Genomic DNA, 23,245 nt, shown 5'->3' with positions numbered 1-23,245 from the left:
GAAAGAAAAAGGGATTTAAAAAATATTTTTTAAATTTAATATTTCTGCTATTTAAATCAAAGTGATGTCCTTTAAGCTTCTTTTTCACATTTATCTAAATATCCTCGACCCTCATGTTATAGCATCCCGTACAATGAAAAACTACTACAGTGGCTCAAGAAAATATGTAATTTCACAAAGCAAGCTTATTATTCAATACAGTGGCATTTGTCCCATTTTATGGTCGTTTCACTTCCACAGTGGGCATTTTATTCCGTAGAACAGCTTGCACCCAAGGCCTAAGTAAGAGTATTTGTGCTTTTAAAATCTTGACTTACTTGAATTAACATGAACGCGTTTATAACTTTTCTCGAAGCTTAAAGTCTACCGTTCAGGTTGTGAATTAGGTCTCAAGGTTGTTGTGACCGATTAAGCTCCGTCTTACGAGGGAGGAAGAGGTGATGCTGGATTTTTGAGAGAATATTGCGCCGAGGTTATAAAAAGAATGTCACCACCATCTTTCCAAGCCCTTGTTTCACACGTCTCTCAGATGTTTGGGAACTGAGACACACACTTGGTGTCTCTGACTCAGTAGCTTTTTGTCCCTCATTGCGGTCAATATGGCTGTTTCCCTTGTAACATAAAAAAAAAAAAAAAATCAGCCATTCACTTCCTACTTCCTGCTTCCTCCATATCACATGGACAATATCAACCAATCACAGCCACCAATTAAGGTAAATATAAATCACAGCTGACTCAACTCGCAGATTCAGCACTACTGCTACTATTAACTCATTTAACTGATGTTTTTTTCTCTGTGACCTTTCGTATTAAGTTTATTGCAATTATTTACTTATCTATAGTGGTGAAAAATGTTTACTTGATCGGTTTAGTGCAGTCATTCCACAAGATACAGCAATCCAACGTACGAGAATCTGGATTTATGCAGAGTTTCTTTTAATATCTCTTTTCAGTTTATGAGGCAGTTCCAACTGCACTGCGAGACATTTACATTTATTTAATAATTTCTTCTAGGTATTTGTATGGGGCTCTGTGGTGCAATGGATAGCACGTTGGACTTCTAAGGGTGCCTTTCAAGAAGTGATTCAAAGGTTGTGGGTTCGAGTCCCACCAGAGTCACTCCCTTAAGCAAAATTTATTTAAATCGACAAGCATCTTTCAGCAGTCAAGCGTTGCTGTAGGGTCAGTAGAGACCATTAGCAGACAACACACAGCGGCTTGTACTGCTCCCAGCCCCCCCCGGAAAGAGGAGAAAGCACGTACCCGCTACGCATCACCCACCCTGGCCGCTGTACCCACGCATTTTCAGCAAGGAACTATCTCCGACCCCCTGCCCCCCGCTCACTCCGTCCACCCGAATGGGCCGGGGCGCCCGATCAGCCAAAGAAAGCCTGAGCGGACCCACAAGGCCAGCAACCGCGGACAACAGTTCACACAGAGAGATGGAGACCCGCCGGCCCATACCGCTCCCAGCCCCTCCCTGAGGGGAGAGAGCTCGGGCCCGACGTAGCTGCCTTGCTCCCCTGCCTGGCCCCACCACCGCCATGGCCGCCTCACCCCACGTGGGATGGCTTTGGTTAAGGCAGGGCGTCACTCTGCCATCAGTCGGGTACGCTATGGTCGCCTGGCCACGGCCCTAGACTGGCATGCAACGCCCAAGTAATTAGAGCGGTCATATCCTTTGGAAGCTCCCGGGTTCGAATGTGCTTTCCTGCTGTAGTGCCCCAGACTAACTAGTACCTTGAGCAAAGTACTTCCCCCAAATTGCTCCAGTAAAATCACCTTCCTGTATAAATGGGTAAATATTTGTAAGTAACTTAACATGGTAAGTTGCTTTGTACAGAAGTGTCAGATAAATAAATAAATGTAAATGTATTTAGCAGATTCTTTTTGACTAAGTAACATACGGTGATTATTAACTAGCGTTTAACTGACACTTTTATCCAAGGTGACTTACAGTGCTAGATACAGTTCAGTAGACACCCAGTTGTTGTTCTCCCATTGATACAGCGGAATAATGTAACACACACACACACACACACACACACACACACACACACACACACACACACACACACACACACACCTGTTTCACCTGAAACTCATCTGTGGACTGTGGGAGGAAACACACACAAACAGCGGGAGACACTGCGGGTATTTACATGTACGTTTATTCAGGGTATGTTGGCTGCACCCATGGGAAATCCATGGAGACATGCGGAGAACACACATACCCCACACAGATGGAGCCGGGGTGGAACCCACAACGGACTGCAGAGCCAACGCTGTGTGAGAAACCAGCCAACACCCCATTGCACCACACCTACACTTTCTAGACAAAGCTTGAATGTGACAATAAAATGAAGATCATCTAGTGCGAAACAACGCAGTGTCAGCATTCTTTGCGGAGTGAAACACAAAGGCGGTGATCTTGAGACCTTTATTTATTTATATCATAATCCAACAGTATGTGAGGTAAGGTGTCAAAATATTTATGCCCACGCTGTACCCTGTACTACGCTGCCAGGATAGACTCTGGAGCTCCACAACCCTCCACTGGAGAAGCGGTGATCGATAATGAAATAATTAAAATTTATCATTACAAAATGAGCTAGAAATCATTTATGTTAGAAAAATAAATTGTCAGTGCTATCAGTGTCCTTTTTTTTGGGGTTTAACTTCACTACAGGTTGCATATTTACATCCTGGAACTGAGCTATTTACATTACATTTGTTACATTGTTACATTACATTACTGAGCTATTTGAAATAATGGTAATTGAACCTCTTACAGTGTGAATTTGCCTAAAAAGGTGACTGAACAAATTAACCCTATTATGTGAGGAACTGGTGTATAAGATGTGTGAATAAGTGCTTAAAATATGAATATGTTTATTCTACAAAGATGGAATAACAATACACACACACACGATGTTGCTGATTTGTGGTTCCTCAACCTATAAACACCACTGAACAAAAGTCGGACTCGAGGTCTATAGGGAACTCGATTTGTTCATAAATCCAAAGTCACTTTTACCACTGTCAGAATCAATAAAGCTTAATAATACAGATATCCCTTGATCTGTTGGCTGGTTTGATTCTGCAAACAACTTCATATAAAGCTGTAAAGCTTAATTGTCTTTATTTAGTAGAAATGTACGAAATTTCAGAAATTCTATTTGAGAAACAACATTAAACTTGATATAAAGTCAGAAAAAAATGGTCATTTCCACAAAAGTCTCACAGTATAAAAAAACATAATTTAACTCTTTGTTCTAGATTTTTTATTAACTTCGGACTATTTTTAAATTATGGCTATTAGGACAAATGTGTACCGGCAGTGAACGAACACATTTTCTATAACTTGTTGAAATAACTGAAAATAAAACTATGCCATGAACACAAAGCCCTGTTTCATGCCTTCTGTTGACCATAAACATCTGCCAGAGACACTGGTCAGCACTAGGCTCCCACTGTAAACACTGTGGAGTCGAGTTAATACCCCCCCCACTTCGCTGGCGACAAGCCTGACTGCGGAAAAGCAGCATTTTTTAACTTGGCAACAGAATTTTGGGGACCGAATAAGCAAAGAAAATGCTGTTAGCAATAAATAAGAAACCAGGACGAAGAAAAACTGTATCTCCGAACGTTCGTAACTCGATTGTTTGTAACACGAGGAGTCAGTGTTGAGTAACAATACACTTCCACTGTGTTTCCTTCAGCCACGTATTACACACACAAAAATCAAAATGATCCCGTTTACACACTCCCCTATTTCCTCTTTAACAGAATTAAGGAGTAAATTGGAACTGAAAACTGTGTCACAAATACAAGCCATAACTTCATTTTTCCAGATATTTGTTTTTATAGCGGAGGGCACGGTGGCACAGTGGGTTGGACTGGGTCCTGCTCTCTGGTGGGTCTGGGGTTTGAGTCCTGCTTGGGGTGCCTTGTGATGGACTGGCATCCCATCCTGGGTTTGTCCCCTCCCCCTCCTTATGCCCTGCGTTGCTGGGTTAGGCTCTGGCTCCCCATAACCCCATATGGGACAAGCGGTTCAGACAGTGTGTGTGTGTTTATAATTGCCAGATGATGGAAAACAATAACCAAGGTCATCGAACTGGTTTTTGCTCAGTACTAGGACTGGCAGTCATAACAGAGTCATCCACTGAAGGGCCCGAAAGGTGGGAGGTGAACTTTGACATGTGAAGATCTCCGCACACATCTGTTCCTCACACTAAAGGGGCTTCTTGGAAAGTTCATGAACAGGACTGTTGGACTCTTGTTGCTTTGTGCTCCTTTTTTTTCCAGTTCTGCCAGGGTGCTTCTCAGTGGAGGAGACAGAATGAGTTCATGCATGCATGCACCATGGGCCTTTCTGGGGGTGGTGGTTACATAAACCTTGTGGACCATTGTATTGTACAGTACAGTACCCCAGTGGCCAAATACCACGTGGATGGATGTCGGCCTGCAGTTGGGTTCATTCCCTGTACTCTCCCCTTCGCTTTCCTAATAACAGAAGAGACTACTTACGTACGGTCATAGGTTCATTCATTTAGCTCATTATGCTTTTCTCCAAAGCAACTTATAATGTTAATTTATTTACCCATTTATAGAGCTGGATCATTTTAGCGGAGCAATTCAGGGTAAGTACAGTGCTCAAGGGTACTACAGCCAAAGGTGGGAATCAAACCTGCAACCTTTGGGTACAAAGGGAGGTGCTCTAACCACCATTACCTTACCAGATGCCCCAAAGTTCAAAACTACAGGACATGATAAAGTTATAAAGTAAAGTAAAATTATAAAGTTATTGGAGATACTCTGTTCCATGCAGTGATTTTTTTTCATAGTTTCATCCAGAAGCGATGCCCCCCTATACAGTCATATAAATTCAATATCTGGATACAATAACTGATGCTTATAATTGCATAGTAGAAATTATGAGACATTATCAAAGACAGTATTGACTATATTGAGGAGAAAGACACATGAAGGTGTGGCTCTGTAGCGCAATGGATAGCGCATTGGACTTCTAATGGGGCACTTTAAGAAGTGATTCAAAGGTTGTGGGTTCGAGTCCCACCAGAGTCAATATGTTCAACTAAAATTATTTAAAACAAATATTGTGTTTCAGTAGTGTACGCAGGGCAGTAATTAGAGCCGTCGTACTTCCTTCAGCAGGTCCTGGGTTCGAATGTGCTCCTTTCATAAAGCCCTCGATAGACTAAATCCCCAGATTCTGTGACTGGCTTTTGTTTTGAAAATTCTGATAATTACCACGGTACACAAACACAATAAGTCCACGTACAGAAAACGTGTCCACTAAATGAACAAATGTAGTTAAGACTCTCCGTCCCGCGCTGTCAGCCTCCACACAGCCTCGGTTCTTTCTTTATTCCTAGTGTTTTTTTTTTAATTTGTTCACAAAGTGAGGACTGACACAGTAAAACCCATTTAATACAAATGTTATTTACTGCAAATGCAAAGTGCCTTGCGATTTTTTCTGTTTGCGCTCCTTATTCATCCTAGAGGTGAACCAAACATTATCTAAGGATTCCCAGATTTAAAGAAAAGATTTAGATACACAAAGATCATTAAAGAGGGAAAATAAACTTTGACCTCATAAACACTCAAAGTTATTTTATTTATTTATTTATGATATAACAACACATATGTTGACATTTACTGTAAGTTATATAATTATTTATTACAACACATAAGTGGACATCATATATTTATTAAAATGTCGTTGAACTAGAACCGCTTGTCCCATACGGGGTCACGTGGTTAAGGGAACAGACAGATATACTGTATAGCTACTATTTGCAGTTCATTTAATAGAAAATGTATAGAGTGTGTGTGTGTGTGTGTGTGTGTGTGTGTGTGTGTGTGTGTGTGTGTGTGTGTAAAGCTGCAACATTTCAGATGCGCGGCGGCTAATGAATTAGTCTTCTTTTTCTTCTTCTATCAACCGGTAATTTAATGGTTAGTGTCCCTCCCTTTGGCCCGAAAGGCATAAGTTCGAATCTCAACTGTAAGTATAGTTCTCTTCACTGAAGTATTTACCCTGGGAAGTCACTCGAATCTAAAGTGGGTAAATCACAGGCAGATCAACACTATATCTTGCTTAATAAGAAACGTAAGGATGGAGGTAGGGTCTCCAAATTTCTAATAAAACTGTTTTTTTGAAAAACTTTAACATTTTTTTAAAATTTAATTTTACATTTTTATTGGTAAAAATGGACATCCCCAAATATCAGTGCCCCTGGGTGACTGCCTGGTTTGGGGCCCGTCTTGAATGTTGTGAGGGATTCAGCAGTTTTGAGGGTTCGGGGGACCGTGATTCGAACACAAAACAGAGAAACTTTGGGCTTTTGATTTACACCTCTTGTTCACTGTTCTGCTACGGAACGCACTTCTCAGGGCCGTATGTGCAGCAGTGCAATGGGTTAATAAAAGGAACCCCCGCAACCCCCCCCCGCTCCGCGAGCGACACACCCCCTTCAACGTGGCTATTCCCGCCCGCCTCGGAGCAGCGCGTGCTCGTCGTGTACTTCCATTTCCCATAGTAAAAATGAGACACAGCCTTTTCACGCGCAAACGTGCTTTCCGCATTTATTAGTTCTTTAATCGTCGGACTATGGAGTTATGAAAATGATCCGTAACTTTATCTGTTGAAAGCTGAGAAAGAAAAAGTGACCGATACGGTCGGCGGTCCCCTTGAAGGTAAGAAACGACGTTTCATCGAAATATGGCAACAAAACTTTTCTTTTTTCCGAGTGCTTTAATTAAACGTTTTAGCATCTTCCGCGTGCTTGGAGGCGTATCGTAAACGTCAGTGAGACATTTTTTTTAAAAGTTGTTCTGCAGCGGTTACGCAACGTCCGTGGGCAAGAATGCGGTAATGTGAGCGGATGGAACACGGGGGGCCCCGCGCGCGCTCACACACAGCCGAGGTTCTGCGCGCGCCGCCCCGGTGGGTTCTCACGCGGCACGTGTCGAGCTTGCAGACCACCTTTAGTGTAAGATCTGCTCGCGGAGAGTGAGTGAAACCAGCACACCCTGCGGTCCTTGGGGACCACACTTCCCTGCAGCGATACAACCAGCTGTTAAATATCCCTCACTTTGTTCTGTAACAATTTCTCTTTGATGTCTTTTAATTTTGTTTTAAAGATTTTTATCAAATATTCTCTGAATGTACCTCGTTTCGATGTGATACTACATCGTCATGGCTGTTTTTTTTGTCATCCGGCAGCGTAAACTATGTATGAACTGAACTTTATTTGGGGGGTTAAAAGTAATGAAAAAGTAACGATACAGTAAATAAGAAGCGAATATTTGCGGAACACTTTGATGGCGGTTTGATTTCGTGTTTTAACGCGATCGCAGCTGTCACTTTGTGTCGCCGCGTCAACATCAGGGAACATTGCATCATGTAACATGTTTCCTCCTCCTCGAGTCAAAGTGCTTCGCACATACAACACAGGAACAAACAAACAAAAAGAAAACCCTGAAAAACCATTTAAAAAATAATTAAGAATAAAACTGCTTTGATCTGATTTACTTTCCTTTTAAAAGATTTACGTGTTGCCTTTTGAAGCGTGAACAAAAAAAAAAAAAAAAATGCGCGCACACGCGGGGAGACGAAGTGGTTCATTCGGGCGATCCCGTGTGGGTAAAGGTGGTGTAAACGTCGCGCGAGCGTCCCTTTCGGTGCGCGCGCGTCGCGGGAAATTAGCGTGACGCGTATGTCAGTGTGTGTCCGCGTGTGTGTCCATGTACCCTATTGCGGTCGGACCCGCCCACGCGCGGCTTTCCAAATTTAGGCTTTAGGTTTGAAGGTTATTATATTACTGAGTCCCTACAAATGAACAAAGAAGTCACCTTTAAAATGATAAAATCAAATAGGACAATGAATGAATAAATTGTATATAAGTAATTGTATATATGTATAAATGTATAGATTGATAAAGAATAGCTGTTATTTTGGGTAGCACAGTAGCTTGCATTGCTTGTTTGAGCATGGGTTCGAACTCATGTTAGTTTGTGTGGAGTTGTGGAGTTTCCCTGTTTTCGGCATTGTTCTGCTCTGGTTTCCTCACACAGTCTGTAAACATGCAGCTCCTGTGAATTAAATTGTCCAGTTGTGTGGTGTGTATGTGTGTGTGTGACAGAGAGATTGTATATGTGGCTACCCTGCGATAGACTGGCGCCCTGGCCAGTGTGTGTCCCCCCCCCCCCCAGCACCCAGTGAATCTGGGATAGGCTCTGGACCACTGTGACCTCAACCAGGACAAACAGATGTGGGAATGAGTAGTTTTTATTAAATCTTACACAACTTGTCATCATTCTTGTAACTTATAACTATTAGCTATATAATTAATAAGTGTCCTGTGCAGTTTAATTGAACTATTGTATCATCCTTAGCTCAAATACTTCCTTATTTACTTTTCCTATGAGTATATTAGTGATATATTAGCAAACACTGGACAACTAGTTCTTATGCCTGCACTCTTACTGGAACTCTCCTAGGCAAAATATATCATAAATATACTGCATTTTTCATGAAAAATATCTTTTCCTTTCAAAATAATATAATAGATGATCAAATCTTTGTAACTTTGATAGTATTAAAAGTTGGATTTAAGTAGGGGAAGCTGGTCCTAGATAAATGGTTCTGAAACCGCTGTGTGTCCGTCCACTTGGCTAAAAAAAGAGGACAGTCTGTGGGCAGATATAAATAATAAATTGTGTAGTAACATACGCACATGGTATAATTTAGTTTCCAAATTGTATATATATGTCATAATTTATATACTGACAGGCATTGTGGACCACAATTTGTATTCCATTCTATACAGCCATAAAGTGACCGTTTCTGCCTGGTTCTAACCAAGGCACTTTATTTATGGATTATTCCACTGGCCCAAAAAATGTTAACTCCCACCAATAAACCTTACATTTACCACTCATTGCTCAATGAGTGGTAAATGTAAGGTGTAAGGTTTGGCTTTTCACACATTCTGCAAAATGAAGATCTCCACTTTTTGGAAATGTGAAGGAGAGGGAGACTTTATCTGCGAATGCAAGGAGCAAGTAAGGAAGTCCGGGGTGCGAGGGCATCCGCTAAACAACAACAATCTGCTACTTCTACTTATACAATCTGCTAACAATCTGCTACTTCTACTTATATAGAGAGCATGGTATTAAACTTTTAGAAAAAGGTTTATATTTCCTTAAACGATGCAATAGAAACAATGAGATGAGAACTTCTAAATCTTCTAGGAGCACCATTGCCATGTAGGGAATATTTTGAAGACCCATGTTTGCATCTCCTTTCTGGTTTTCCTTCTTCATGGACTGAACATTCCCTGTGTGTCCCCACCTTCAACGTGCTGTGTTGGGTCTCCTGCGGCACGCATTGCGCCAAGTGTACGACATTCCTTCACAATAACTGCTGATCAGGGTCAGACCTCCTATGGATGGGATGATGACACAAGCTTGCTTCTCCAGCCATAAGAGCCAGGGTGACAGAGCTGTGGGGCTCAGGAGGAAACGTCCATGTGCACTTGCGTGATGTATGTCTCTCGGAAGAAAACTCCGAGGTGTGAGGTGCAGTGGTGTCGCACCTGGAGGCTCCTTCCTGACCCTTTTGTTGAAGAGAAAGAGGGGTTTGACCGCAAAATGCAATAAATCCATTTTGGTTGTTTGGAGAAAAACCCAGTTTTGTAGCCCTGTGCTACTTTGATTGGGTCCGAAGCAATAGGAAGAAGTAATAAAGTAAAACTGCCAGCAAACCTCTGCAGCTGATACAGAACGCTGCCGCCCGAGTTGTGTTTGGCTTGCCAAAGCGTTTCCATGTATCTCCTCTACTCGTTTCTCTGCACTGGCTTCCTATAGCTGCCCGGATCAAAGTCAAGACCCTGGTTGTGGCCTACAAATGTATCAATAGAACTGCTCCCAGATATCTACAAGACTTGACCATCCGCTACACCCCAACCAGACCGCTTTGCTCATCTACTTCTGTCCGCTCGGTGGTCCCGCGCACGGAGGTTCTGGCTCCGTAGTGGTGGAACTACATCCCCCTCCCGCTCAGAACTGCTGAATCTCTGTCCACATTCAAGAAGGGTCTGAAAACTCACTTCGCCCAAGATCTCTCAAGCGCATGTATGGTGTAAATGTTCATGCGCCGTAACTTTACGACCATCCCCAGATCAGCCTTTACACAGCTACTCCTGTATTGTATGTAAATGTTTGTGTAGCTTTTTTTAAAAAAATAAAAAAAAAAACACAAAATTTTAGGAAGGTGATCAGGAAGATTAGTATATCCTGAGTTTTATGCACCTACTCGTGCGATGAACATCATCGGTGCATGAAGTGGAAAGAAACAAACTAGGTTTACTTAAGAATCATGTCTGCAACTGTCTTTCTCTTGTAATGAACACATTGATTGTATTCTCTCTGAGATGTGAATACAATGTGTTCATTACATAATGATTATGTTTTTTACTGGGGGGTTCGAGTCCTGCTTGGGGTGTCCTGTGACAGCTTGCACGTTTTCCCTAAATATCTTCGTTACACCCCACATACACAAATGGTAAAATAAATATTCAGAATTCAATTCCAAACTCAACTTATTTCCACTCAGTGTTTCCTTAAAAAAAAATAAAGAAAACAAAATAAACATGATACGTATCACGCGCCACTGCCTCCCGCCGGGCAACCGCTGACGACGCGCTGCTCCGCGCACGTGCCGACAGGTTACGGAGCGCGAGCCGCCACCGCCGCCCTTTTGTTCCTCCGTCCGGGCCTCTGTGGCGGGAAGAGGCGCCCAGGGAATTGTGGGTAATTCAGTTCCACAGTACAAATACACGTGGTTTACGGGGGCTCGTAGTACGGGTATGTACTTATTTTATTTACGTACAATGTGTGAAAATGACTTATTGACGGAGGCTGAATCATGAGTTTAATTTTGGACATGGTCCGCGCTTGTTTTTTTTTTTAAAGAAAAAAAAATAATAGAAAGATAGACGCAAACAGCTCGCGTTTGAAACGAAAGAGAAGCTCTCGCGCACTTCCGCGCGTGAATGGCATTAAAACGTCACCGTGGCGGGAAGATATAGTGAACGGCTGGTAGAAAATCATACCCCATCGCCGGAGCATTAATGATTAAAGTTGTGACAAGACGAGCACGTAGGGGAAAATTATTTCACGGCGCTTTTGTCTCTTCGCTCATAAAGGCCGCGAATGACATTCAGTGAGGAGTGAAGAAACTAGGACGTATTTGAAATATTTGCCTCCAAGAGACGTTTGCGAGGCTGTCAGATCCGTAACCAGTTTAATTTTATAAACCGTGTCACTGTGACCGGTGTCCCGGGAGGGGAGGGCCCTTTGTCCTCTCCAGGGGACATCTCGCGCCACCCTGACTCCGCCCACTGATGGGGGGGGGGGTCCCACGTGGAGGGTGAGGTGCTGGGGGAGCCAGGTGCTCCTGTCCATCTGGGGGGGAGGGGACCCCCTCTGACCCTCCGAAAATAGTGCGGATAAGTTGGAGCAGTTTAGCAGTAGAAACACTGACCTTTATGACATAATGGAAAAGTAAACAGAATCTCAGAGTAAAGCTGCACACAGTCATGTCTTTTCTAAAGTTCAGCGTGACTGTTAATATTATTAGTCTTTGTTTACCCTCCAAGGTGACTTGCAGTGTTAAATATTCAACTTGACAATGCAATGGTTTACCTGTTGCTGATGCAAGGTGTTCTCACCCTGCCCGTTCGAGGTAAGTTCCTCGCTCGAGGGCGCAGGTGGTCGCCGTACTGATGCCGCGCCGTGTTCCCGTGTCGTTCGCAGATGGAAAAGTCCGCCTTGCCCGGTGATGAGAACGGGGGAGCCGTGGCGAACGGGCGCTCGGAAACTCAGATCTCGGATGTGGCGGGACGTGACGGTCCGGAGGGCGTCGCCGTCGAACCCGCCCGCGACGCTTGGGGCAGTAAAATACAGTATCTTTTGGCGCAGGTGGGGTTCAGCGTCGGACTGGGGAACGTCTGGCGCTTTCCTTACCTTTGCCATCTCAACGGAGGAGGTGAGTGGTAGTCTTTGGTTGTGTGTTTGCAGTACGTCTTCACGTTTGCCTTTGTCCCAGATAATGGGCCAGTGAGAATTCGGTATCTAACCGCAGGTGGCACAGCGAGTAGCGCCGCTGTCTCGCAGCTCCTGGGTGGTGTGAGGGGACGTGGGTTCGATCCCTGCTCAGTCTCCGTGGAGTTTGCACGTTCTCCCTGTGTCTGTGTAGGTTTCCTCCAGGTGCTCTGGTTTCCTCCCACACTCCAAAGACATGCTGTTCAAGTTCCCCCGCAGTGTGTGAGTGACAGAGCGAGTGTGTTCCACTGAGGTATGGATGAGTGACCCAGTGTAAGTAGTGTATCTAATAGTGTAAGTCACCACGGTGAATAAGGTGTGTGGGCTCATAACGCTACATAGAGTCGATTGGTTACTCAAGAAGTTTGGAAGTTGAATTAAACATGGAGCTGGGCAGGGGCTCATCATCAGTTTTATATGTAGTGTACGCTGGGTAAAACTGTGCTATTGGAGTAAGTGACCGCTTTCCGAGAATCACGTTCCTATACCTTTGTCACGAGGTGCGTATCGACGGGAGTGCTCTTGTCTTTGTCCACTAGGGGCCTTTGTCCTGCTGTACGTTCTCCTCTTGGTCGTGGTGGGCATTCCTCTGTTCTTCCTGGAGCTGGCAGCTGGGCAGTGTATCCAACAGGGCAGCATCGGGGTGTGGAAGACGATCTCCCCGAAGCTGGTCGGGATTGGCTACTCCAGCTGTGTGGTAAGACCAGAGCTCTGTGTCTGTCTGGACTAGTTACAGCTGTACTTTCCATTCCAAGCAACTTTAATTGAAAGTTATATATTGCATTTATTAGTTATAGTTGCCAAGCGCACACTTGCGTCAAAAGGGTGTAAACTGATCGCTGTACCCATTAGGAAACATATTATATATATATATATTAAATTGAACAATACAACATGAGTGAATCCACATGACCAGTCCACCTGGTAATATGTTGAAAAATTAATGTTCCTAGCCAGTACGCTGTGATACGAGAAGGCGCGTGCATTCGACTGTATCTCAAAGGTGACGGATCAGTGAGGAAAGTGTAGATATACATATCTGGTGAGAGATTAAGGCTGTTGTGAAAACGCGGTAATTAACTGTAAAGTGCTACTGAAGTTCTTATCTTCATAGTTGGAATGAGGTACTTATCGGCGCACTTGGCGTCTCCTCAAGGATCACTAGACGGTTGCATGTGTGTTTTATTTGAGAACAGGACGTGGCAAGTGAGCTGAACGTGTAATGCTGTAGTAATGATCATTTCTCTTGATCTGTCGCTTTCTTTCAGGTGTGTTTCTTTGTAGCACTTTATTACAATGTCATCATTGCATGGAGTCTCTTCTACCTTGGGAGCTCCTTCCAGTACCCCCTGCCTTGGGAAGAGTGTCCTGAACCAGTAAACAACCAGACGGGTATGTGCTCCACCACAGCACTGGAACATTCGTATAGCGCTGTGGAGACAGGAAGTCTAAGTGTCCGTTGTAGGGTTTACACTCGTCCCTCAGGCATTGACATGTGGCGCTACGAATTCGCTTTGTATCGTTCGTCGGAACTTTACCGAGTGTTTGTCGCACTGCCTGAATATAGTACGTTTGTTGAAATGAACTACGGTCACGCCCCGAGATCGGCCGTTCGGGTTACGGGAATTTTGACTTTGCAAGGAGTTTCGCGTAACGCGGCTAGCGATGCGTTTCTTCACGTTTACGAGAACCGACGTTGGGTTTGCGTGCCTCCCAGCAGCCGAGCGGCATGAGACCCGAGCTGCTGCGCGGTCGTCTTTGCAGTTTTAGTTTCTCTTCTGCTGCGTAAAGTTCTCGACCTTCACGTGTTGTACTCTTGTCACCGTGACCCCCCGTTCGGAGTTTCCAGACAATATCAGCTTCTTCAGCGAGTGTGAATTCATTAGCGTTGTTTTCGTTCGTTCGCTCGTTTGCTTGCTCGTTCGTTCATTCGTTTATTTATTTATGTATTTATTTATTTATTTATTTATTTATTCATTTTTACTGTTTGTTACATTAAAGGTCGTATTACGGTGTAAACACTGAGTATCGGATATGTTTTGCTTGCGATCGTTTCTTTTTAACATGCAGTGCATAATACGTACGAAAGAGCTGAAATTTGGTGCCACAGAGTTATTAATGAAGGGAAACTCCCTCCTTATATTATTCTATAAATAATGTTAAGTATTTAAGTCACTGTCCATTGTAAACGTGATATTTTAGTGTGAATGGGTGTCGTGCTTTCGGGGGCTCGGGAACACACATTTTACCATGGAAACTAGTGGCAATTATCTTTCTGAGTTACGAGAAGTCACATTGCGAAGGCGAACACATTACCTTTGTGCGGGGGGGTAGCTGAAAATTAATTTCAGCTCTTTCATTTTATCCTTGAACATGTTTACGTGTATGAGTGATCAGAGCGAAGTGCATGGTGTTAAGTAAAAGTCGTGGAAGAGGGTGGAACGGCAACCTTAAGCATCTAAAGGTGCTACATTAGGGTAAGATGTAAGTATCAGGAAGAGCTTCACGTGTTTAAGTTGGACTGGTCCTCTTTCTTGCAGTAAAGGAGTGTACCGGTAGCTCTCCCACCACCTACTTCTGGTTCCGAAAGACGCTGGACATCACGGACTCCATTGACGAGACTGGACAACTAAATCCCATCATGACGGGATGCCTGTTGGCTGCCTGGGCCATTGTATGCCTTGCCATGATCAAAGGCATCAAGTCATCTGGGAAGGTACTCGGCGGTGTTCTCTTTGCCTCAGACGTTCGTCTGCTGTGCTGCGTTGATGGCACGGTTAAAGTGCCTTCGCTGCGTTGACACGCCTTTTCTTCTCTTGCAAGGTGATGTACTTCTCCTCCATCTTCCCCTACGTGGTGCTTCTGTGCTTCCTTATCCGGGGGCTGCTGCTGGACGGGGCGGCGGAGGGCATCATCTACATGTTCTACCCCAAGGTGTGCCTGGCCGGAAATGATCCAGCTTCCGCTGCTGTCGTCTCAGTGCTTTTCCCCAAAGCGACCTACAAGTTTTACCTCTTTATAAAGATGGGTATTTTGCTGGGGCATTTTAGGGTAAGAAGCATTTACAGTGACATATTTTTTCTTGCTAGCTGGAGCTCTGGGGCAATGTGCAGGTATGGCGGCAGGCGGCTACGCAGGTGTTCTTCGCCCTGGGCCTGGGTTTTGGCTCCATCATTGCTTACTCATCCTACAACCCACGAAGGAACAACTGCCACCGTGACGCCCTCATGGTCTCCTTCATAAATTTCTTCACATCAGTGTTTGCAACACTTGTCGTGTTTGCCGTCTTGGGCTTCCGTGCCAAGAACATAGCCAAGGAATGTGTGCTCAGGTGAGGAGACAGAGCCAGGGACTGGGGCTTGTTTCAATTTACACTGGGTCTTCAACTTACGAAGACCATCGGGAGTATGAGTCTCTTCATGACGCGATTTGTTTGTTAATCAATGTTATAATCAGTAAAGACTTAATAATGGATCTTTTCAATTCAAGACCTTGGAAAAAGCTAAAATGAAAGATAAACTTGCTGTAGGACTTTGATTTGATTTTCATCAACTGCAGGACTTATGCAGGATCACTGTGTTTTAGATCCTGTCTTGCAAACATAGCAGGGAACACTGTGTGTGTGGCAGGACTTCAGTTACCTTTCATCAACTTGAAACAACATGTTCAGCATTTGTCAGCATCAGTCAGTCGGTAAAACGTAATAATCTCCATTTATTTACTGGCTAGGTTCTACGAAAGTCTCCAATATAGCTATAATAAATAAAACATGCCGCAAGACTTAACATTTTGATTAACTTCAAGCTACATAGAAAAATAGAAACTACTTTAAAATGACATGCAGTTCAGGTGAAATGGGGACATTAAACTGTCTGTATTGTGGACTCGTGTGGCCGTCCTGCGATGGAGTGGCATCCCATCCAGGGTGAATGTCCGCCCTGCTCCCAGTATTTCTGGGACAGTGAGTGACTGAGTAAAAATAAAAATATGTTTCCTTCCCAAATTAATATTTAATTCCACATGTTAACGGATTGATTCCGTCAATATGTGCAACGTTTGATATCTTATTATTGAAATCCTGTACTCATGAACACCAAACACAAGCTCTAAAGCCTATGAAAGCAGTTGGATTAATACGGTGTGACACGCCTACTTTGTTGGGGTGCGTTTTACTGCCAACTAATGGTTGGATTTGGAACTTCAGGTGATGTTACTGCTAACAGATTTTTTTTTTTTAATTGAGTGAAAAAATGCAAATAAAAATAAATGGAAAATTTGTAATTTGAACGTTTGTAACACGAGGACCCGTTGTATTTGTTTTTGCTGGTGATTGGTGGTCGCACTGACTGGGTGGGACGAACCGCTTCCTTTGTTGGATATAAGTATGCTAATGTGTGCGTGGCTGTGTGGTTCTTAACTGCATCGTATCCAGGGACCTTACACACGGTCTTTCACCTTTTCAGCAATTTGAAACTCCTGTCCCAGCTGTCTGACGTGGAACTTGAACAGAACCCCTTTTCGCCGCAGTTCAATATTTTTGAGCCCAGTTCAGTATCACTGGAGGAGTACAGAGAGTGGTTCCTACGCAACGGGTCTGGTGTACCGGTGAACGTCACCGACTGCAACCCGGAAGACGAGATGAAGAAGGTGAGCCGCCGCTCACCTTCGTGTCAGTGTTGTCATCGCCCGGCCTGCGTGTGAAATGCTTCTTCACCATCCTTCTCTCCACTTCTCCCCCCAGGGCGCCGAAGGCACGGGACTGGCTTTCATCACCTTCACACAGGCCATGTCCCTGTTCCCGGCCAGCCCCTTCTGGTCGGCACTCTTCTTCCTCATGCTCCTCAACCTGGGCCTCAGCACCATGTTTGGTACCATGCAGGGCATCCTCACGCCACTCATGGACAATTTCAAATCCCTGATGCGGCACAAGACCATCCTCACTGGTAAGCCCCGCCCACTCATGCGCCAACACATCTGTCTGTGTTCAGTGACCGGTACTTTCTGGTTTTACTTTCTGCTGAAGAAAGATCCGGATTTTCCTTTTTGTCCTTAACGCAAGTCAGTTCCGTGGCTTCAGACTTGCGCGGTTTGAGCTCGTGTTCAGTCTGGTTATCATGACATGAAGGTTTGACATAACAAATGTATCAGTTTACTCAAAAATGTGTTTAATGATAATTTGTAGTTGGGCCGTTTATTGACCAAGTATATGCATGAGATGTGTTTTGATTTACATTTATTCATTTAACAGACGCTCTTCTCCAAAGCGACGTACAACACACACACACACACACACACTTGCTGAAGCTGCTTGTCCCAGGTGGGGTCGCGGCGAGCCGGAGCCTAACCCGGCAACACAGGGCGTAGGGGGACACACCCAGGACGGGACTCCAGTCCGTCCCAAAGCACCCCGAGCGGGACTCGAACCCCAGACCCGTCAGAGAGCAAGACCCAGCCAAACCTGCTGCCCCCTCCACGACGTATAGATCAGATTTATTTTTTTCATTTTTGATTGGGTCTGGTACTGATGCATTTCTCTGGCTGTAAATATCTGTAAGTCAGTAATTACTGTATTGCAATCAGTTAGAAATGCCTGCATAGTAGATGCACTTTCTGAGCTCAGTAGAATTTGCTTGGAAATGTTAGCTTTGCCTGCAGACGCTCTGGCTTTGTAAAAGAAAAAGAGGAAAAAAGTGCATTTGTGTGATGTAATGCACTGTTTCTTAACCGAGGATTATGACATGCAGTGAAGTTTTATAGGCAGTCGGATACCTTTGCGACAGACGGTAAGGTGCGGCCAGAGATTCATTGCAACATCTAGAGGCGCTTTTGACTGTAGCCTCTGTTGCCCTCCTCCGAAGGGATTGTGTGTTTTTCACTCTGACTGTACCAGGGTGCCCATAAATAATACCCCGATTTCAGTACGTCCCCGCTGTATAAATGGGTAAGTAAATTGTAAGTACCTTAATAGTGTAATGAGCAAGTGTGACTTACGCTGTTTTACACCGTTGCCCAGCCCTCCGTTCGCACCCGAGCGGCGTGTCGGATTGTACACGAGGAGCGTTGTGCTGAGTGTGTGCCGCTTCCCGTGTGTCCTCCAGTGGGCAGCTGTACTGTGGGTTTCCTCATTGGACTGATGTTCACGCAGCGCTGCGGGAACTATTTCGTGACCATGTTCGACGATTATTCCGCAACCCTGCCGCTCATCATCGTCGTCATCTTCGAGACGCTCAGCGTCGCCTGGATTTACGGAGCCGACCGGTAAGGAACTACGAAATAGTACAAAAACAGAATTAAATTAAGGCAAGCGTGGCGGGTCGAGTCGGAAAATAACACAGGTTCTACAGAGAAAATGAGACGGAATTTTTAAATCCAGTTGCTAATAAATGGTAGGGACTGACCAGTTTATTTATTTATTTAATCATGCAGCAGAATAAATGCATATTTTTGCTGAACTGCACACCCTGAATTCAAAAATGCCACTTATCTGGAATAAAAATGTACATTTTTTAAAAAAAAAAACTTCAACTACATATTACATTACCTACCAATGCGAAAGGCATATCAACATGTCCTTTTATTAATTAAAACATACATAAGGTAAATGCGATGTTAAAAGTATTCTGCCACGTAAAATACATATTGAATGTGTAATTAAAGGTAAGAAAATTTATTAGCGTTATGTTTTTTTTTTTTTTTTTTCTTTTTTTTAAAAGCCCTTTCATTTGACACTGGATTGCGGGACTCATTTTTACACTGCAGCAACATTCTGTCTAATTATTGTACGGAGGGATACATAAAGAAGTCATCAGCAGCCCAATTTAAAGCAATAATTGCGTCTGTAGTTTTTTTTTTTTTTTTTTTAAGTGGGTGTCACTGGGGCTGGAGGTGCCAATAAAAGCGTCTCGCCGCAGGTTCCTGGACGACATTGAGAACATGCTGCAGTGGCGTCCCCCGGCCGTGTACAGGATCATCTGGAAGTACATCTCTCTGCTGGCCATGGTTGGGCTGCTGGGGGCGAGTCTGTTGCAGATGCTCTTCAAACGTCCCACCTACGTGGCGTGGAACCGGGAGGAGGTGAGAGCGCAGTTCTCCGGAGCGGAGCGGGGCTCCCCGAAGCCGCTCGCACGCGCGTGAGCGGCGTGGATCGCATGGAGTTCTGGATTGCGTGGGGAGGAAGGGGGAAATGTCATCGTGCAACGTATTTCAGTGCGAGCACACGGAGCGCCTTGTCCCGTTTGTTGGAAAGGTTTTGCGCACGGCTGGCAAATGACCTGCTGCGGGTGTACGAATACGGGGACGCGTTCCGATGGCCGGTTAACCAGGTATTCACAGTAAACTGTTGTTAAATCTAAAGGGGGGCACGGTGGCGGGTCTGGGGTTCGAGTCCCGCTTGGGGTGCCTTGCGATGGACCGGCATCCCGTCCTGGGTACGACCCCTCCCTCCCCTTCCGGCCTTGCGCCCTGTGTTGCCGGGTTAGGCTCCGGCTCGCCGCGTTCCCTGCTCGGGACAAGCGGCTTCAGTCACTGTGTGTGTGTTAAATCTGCCTTCTTCATAGTGTGTTTGTCTAGCTGCGAGAAAAAGTTTGTGAACCCGTTGGGGTGCTCTGGATTTATGTTTGAATGGCTCCTAAAATGTGACCTGACCTTCTTCTAAGTGATATATAACAATAATTTCAATTTATTTTATAGAGCGCTCTTCTCACGCGGTGACACAGAGCGCTTTAACACAGGCGCAAGGCAAGAAAAACAAATACATCAGTAATTTAATAAATAAAGGCAGTCTTATTTAACAAACACCGCAGTTTACGTAGCTATATATTTATTGAACAAATGTCTTAAGCAATCAAAGTCATTGATGCAAAAGGGATGTGGGACATGTGGAAGCGTAGTGGTTACAGCTACTGCCTTTGGACCGAAAGGTCACAGGTTTGATCCCCACCTCTGGCTGTAGTACCTTTTGAGCAAGGTATTTACCCTAAATTGCTCCAGTAAAAGTACCCAGATGTGTAAATGGGTTAATAATTGTCAGTAGCTTCATATTGTAAAGTGCTTTGGGAAGTAGTGTCAGGTTAATGAAATGTTACGTGAATCTCATGGGTAACGACACCTGGGAAAGACGGGAATTGGAGTGAGGTGCTCCAGATAGTTCAGGTGTGGCTTGGACCTGCACTGTCATTATTTATTAAAAAATACATATATATAATCTCACACACACACACACACACACACACACACACACACTGAAACCACTTGTCCCAAGCGGGGTCGCGGGGAGCTGGAGCCTAGCCCGGCAACACAGGGCACAAGGCTGGAGGGGGGGGGACACACACCCAGGACAGGATGCCAGTCAGTTGCAAGGCACCCCAAGCGGGACTTGAACCCCAGACTCGCCAGAGAGCAGACACAGGCCAAACCTGCTGCGCCACCGCACCCCCCAGTATATAATAAATAATATAATAAAAGTAATTGGTTACCTGCTGTATAAAGGGGTAAATAACTGTCAGTAGTGTAACGCAAGTGGTACTTCTCAGATCTTTGAAGTGCAATATGGGTCGATAAGAGTTGGGGGCTGAGCGTCGTATGGAGCGTTGGAAACGCACGTGATGTGTGCCGTAAATGTGCCGAAATATCGTGGAGGGACGGAGCCGATGATGCCTCTCTTGCGCCGTTCCCCCGTCCAGGCTACGGAGGTGAGACTGGAGTACCCCGGCTGGGCGCTGGGCGTCCTCACGATCCTCATCGTCATCGCATCCCTGCCCATCCCTCTGGGCGTCCTTCACTCGCTGCTGAGGAGCTGGCTGGGAGCGGCGCCCACATGGGGCGCCAACGCGGAGCGGGAGACCTACACCAAGTGCAGTTCCGTGGACCTGGACTCCGTCCCCGTCGACACGCGCGAGGAGGGGGGGGACGGGGAGTCGCCGGGTGCGGAACGGTGCCGACTGCTTGCCCGGGAGGACGAGGCCGAAGAGGCCACCACGGAGGTGTGAGCGAGCGAGAGGACGGCTGTGGACCGGAGCGGTGCGGGAAACGCGACTGTCCGCGGGGCCCTGTGTCCCGTCCTCCCTGCATGTAAATCTGTAGATATGATTCTGATTGGAATAATCCCGCATGGGCAGCGGGAGCATGTTCCCCCAGGTCCACATACAAATACAGCCCCTGTGTCTTTTTCCCGTTTGGGAAAATCTTGGTCTTTTTTTTTTGGACACAACGATATATTTTCCATGTTTTCCAAATTGATGGATGAACGTTGTACAAATTTATCAAGACTTTGGTCTTGTGACACTTGTGGGAGCTTCATCCATATTTTTTAAATTTCATCTTTGCATCTTGTTCATTGTTTCACGGTACCTTTTTTGGAAATATTTTCTGGTTATTGCCTTTTTTTTTTTTTTTAAATTAAAAAAACATGTCTTTATTCAGTGTCATTGTTAACCTGATGCTGGCTGTACAGTTCAGAAATGTAAAATTTCCTATCAGTCACCATATGTCTTGCTTTTGCCGGCCAGTTGGTTCTCCGGCATCGGATTATATTTGATATTTATTGCTGTTGCCTTTAGTCTTACTTGTAAATGAATGTTGATAATATGCAGATTTGTTATTCAGGTACATAAAAAGTCATTTTTCTCTGTGTCAGAGATACACTTCAGAACTTTCAGTGGTGACAGATGCAAAACTAGAGGGTTTAAGCCTACAGTCCTTTAGTGAATGGTTTTTTTTTTTTTTTTTTTTTTTTTTGTCTTGGCCCTGGTGCCACAAGTAGTATGTTTTTCTTAATTTTTTTCTTTATTTTTTTCTTTTTTCACCGTAATTGAGTCTCTGACCAGTGAACAACTCCATTTCATTTTTGGCTCCTCTCCTTGTGGAATTGGACCTAGAATATAAAAAATGTTGCCAGATGGTCATCGCTGACATTGAAGGTGACCTCACGTTGAGATGTTTGTTCACCGAAAGGGTCTAAGAGATCAACATTATTTAACTTTTTTTTTTTTTTTTTGCCATAATTATTTCACAGTGCTAATAATTAGCTGCATTTTGATGTTAGTGTATTAATAGTGTGTCTATTCGCATTAAAGCGAAAGTTAATAGGTTTGTGCGGTATAGAGAGTATAAAAGATAAGTAGTTTAGCACATTAAGTGATTCACCTTGGTGTTTCAGCAGTTGCCCTTAATGACACCTGAAATACGACCGTTGGAACGCAGGATGCCGTATAAAGCGATGATGTTGCGGCCCGATGACGTGTTGCGCACGGGGAGACCGCGGGGCCCAGGTGAAGGGCTCTCTCGAACCCGACTCCAGCGGTTCCTCAATGCTCGGAACACGTTCGTTGCCTGCGCCAGTTTTAGGGTGCGAAACCCGTCCCATGTGCGACGGGAGGGTTTCAAACCTGCGGGTTCTGTGTTTCGTTGTAAAGCTCTTTCCTATTATTACCGAAAAATTGCTGGCCGTGTGGGTGCTGCGCCTGGCATTAATCCAGGCTGACACCTGTATGAAACCATACATTTTTTTTTTTCTTTCTTTTTGACATTTTGTCAAAATAAGAGGCTTTTGTGAATTAGTTTGTTTTGCCAGTACAGTACCTTCTTGGGGAAAATGTTAATACGCGTTGGAACAAATTATGTTTTTGCTCAAGTGTCACGTTCATTGCTGGTTTTCTGACATCTTCGTGTCATTTGTAATTAAACTGGTTGTCCTGATGGACCTCTTCTTAACGAGGGCTTCCGACTTGTGTATTTCCACTGTGCAGTACCGTCAAAACAGGGTACAGCTGATCACGTAACAGGGTAAGGCGCCGTGGACAGAGGTGTCGGATAAACAGGTTAATAATGAAACCACCTTTCTTTCCCAGCGCTACCGTTGACACCGGACCAAGGGGCAGAAACAAAACAGGTTTTTTCCCACTGGAAGCAAATGTCAGAACTGTATGTTACATTCCATTATTGACAATATTGATAGTATTACGTCCCATTATTGATGCCGTAATTCAGCACCTACATTTCTGGTGTATTTTCGTGCAGAATTTTCCCTCTGATTGTGAGAATTGTACGATTTGGACAGTCAAAAATTCCTTGAAAGCATCTGATTGTGTTAAACCTGCCATATGTACTG

The 23,245-nt window shown here is 44.6% G+C and overlaps 1 protein-coding gene and 2 non-coding genes across 4 annotated transcripts; all 3 read left to right on the top strand.

The window, feature by feature from the left end:
- The first annotated feature begins 1,026 nt into the window (after positions 1-1,026).
- trnar-ucu (transfer RNA arginine (anticodon UCU)) lies at positions 1,027-1,119 on the top strand. The gene is made up of 2 exons: positions 1,027-1,063; positions 1,084-1,119. It is a non-coding gene; the product is annotated as a tRNA-Arg (tRNA).
- A 3,879-nt stretch (positions 1,120-4,998) lies between these two features.
- trnar-ucu (transfer RNA arginine (anticodon UCU)) lies at positions 4,999-5,091 on the top strand. Its single transcript has 2 exons — positions 4,999-5,035; positions 5,056-5,091. It is a non-coding gene; the product is annotated as a tRNA-Arg (tRNA).
- A 1,435-nt stretch (positions 5,092-6,526) lies between these two features.
- LOC108923946 (sodium-dependent neutral amino acid transporter B(0)AT2-like) lies at positions 6,527-23,229 on the top strand. Of its 2 annotated transcripts, none has more exons than XM_018735024.2 (12): positions 6,527-6,726; positions 11,851-12,082; positions 12,678-12,835; positions 13,407-13,530; positions 14,679-14,854; positions 14,962-15,072; positions 15,228-15,469; positions 16,602-16,785; positions 16,880-17,081; positions 18,237-18,396; positions 19,050-19,212; positions 20,820-23,229. In XM_018735024.2, the coding sequence occupies exons 2-12, from the start codon at positions 11,851-11,853 to the stop codon at positions 21,123-21,125; spliced, it is 2,058 nt and encodes a 685-aa protein (XP_018590540.2). In that variant the 5' UTR covers positions 6,527-6,726; the 3' UTR covers positions 21,126-23,229. The 2 variants fall into 2 exon arrangements, with proteins under 2 accessions (XP_018590540.2, XP_018590541.2); XM_018735025.2 differs by lacking the exon at positions 6,527-6,726 and adding an exon at positions 10,561-10,899.
- Positions 23,230-23,245: the final 16 nt, after the last annotated feature.

The sequence above is a fragment of the Scleropages formosus genome, chromosome 20 (genome assembly GCF_900964775.1).
Source record: "Scleropages formosus chromosome 20, fSclFor1.1, whole genome shotgun sequence".
In the NCBI taxonomy this organism is placed as follows: Eukaryota; Metazoa; Chordata; class Actinopteri; order Osteoglossiformes; family Osteoglossidae; genus Scleropages; species Scleropages formosus.
This window is presented reverse-complemented; position numbering and strand designations above follow the sequence as displayed.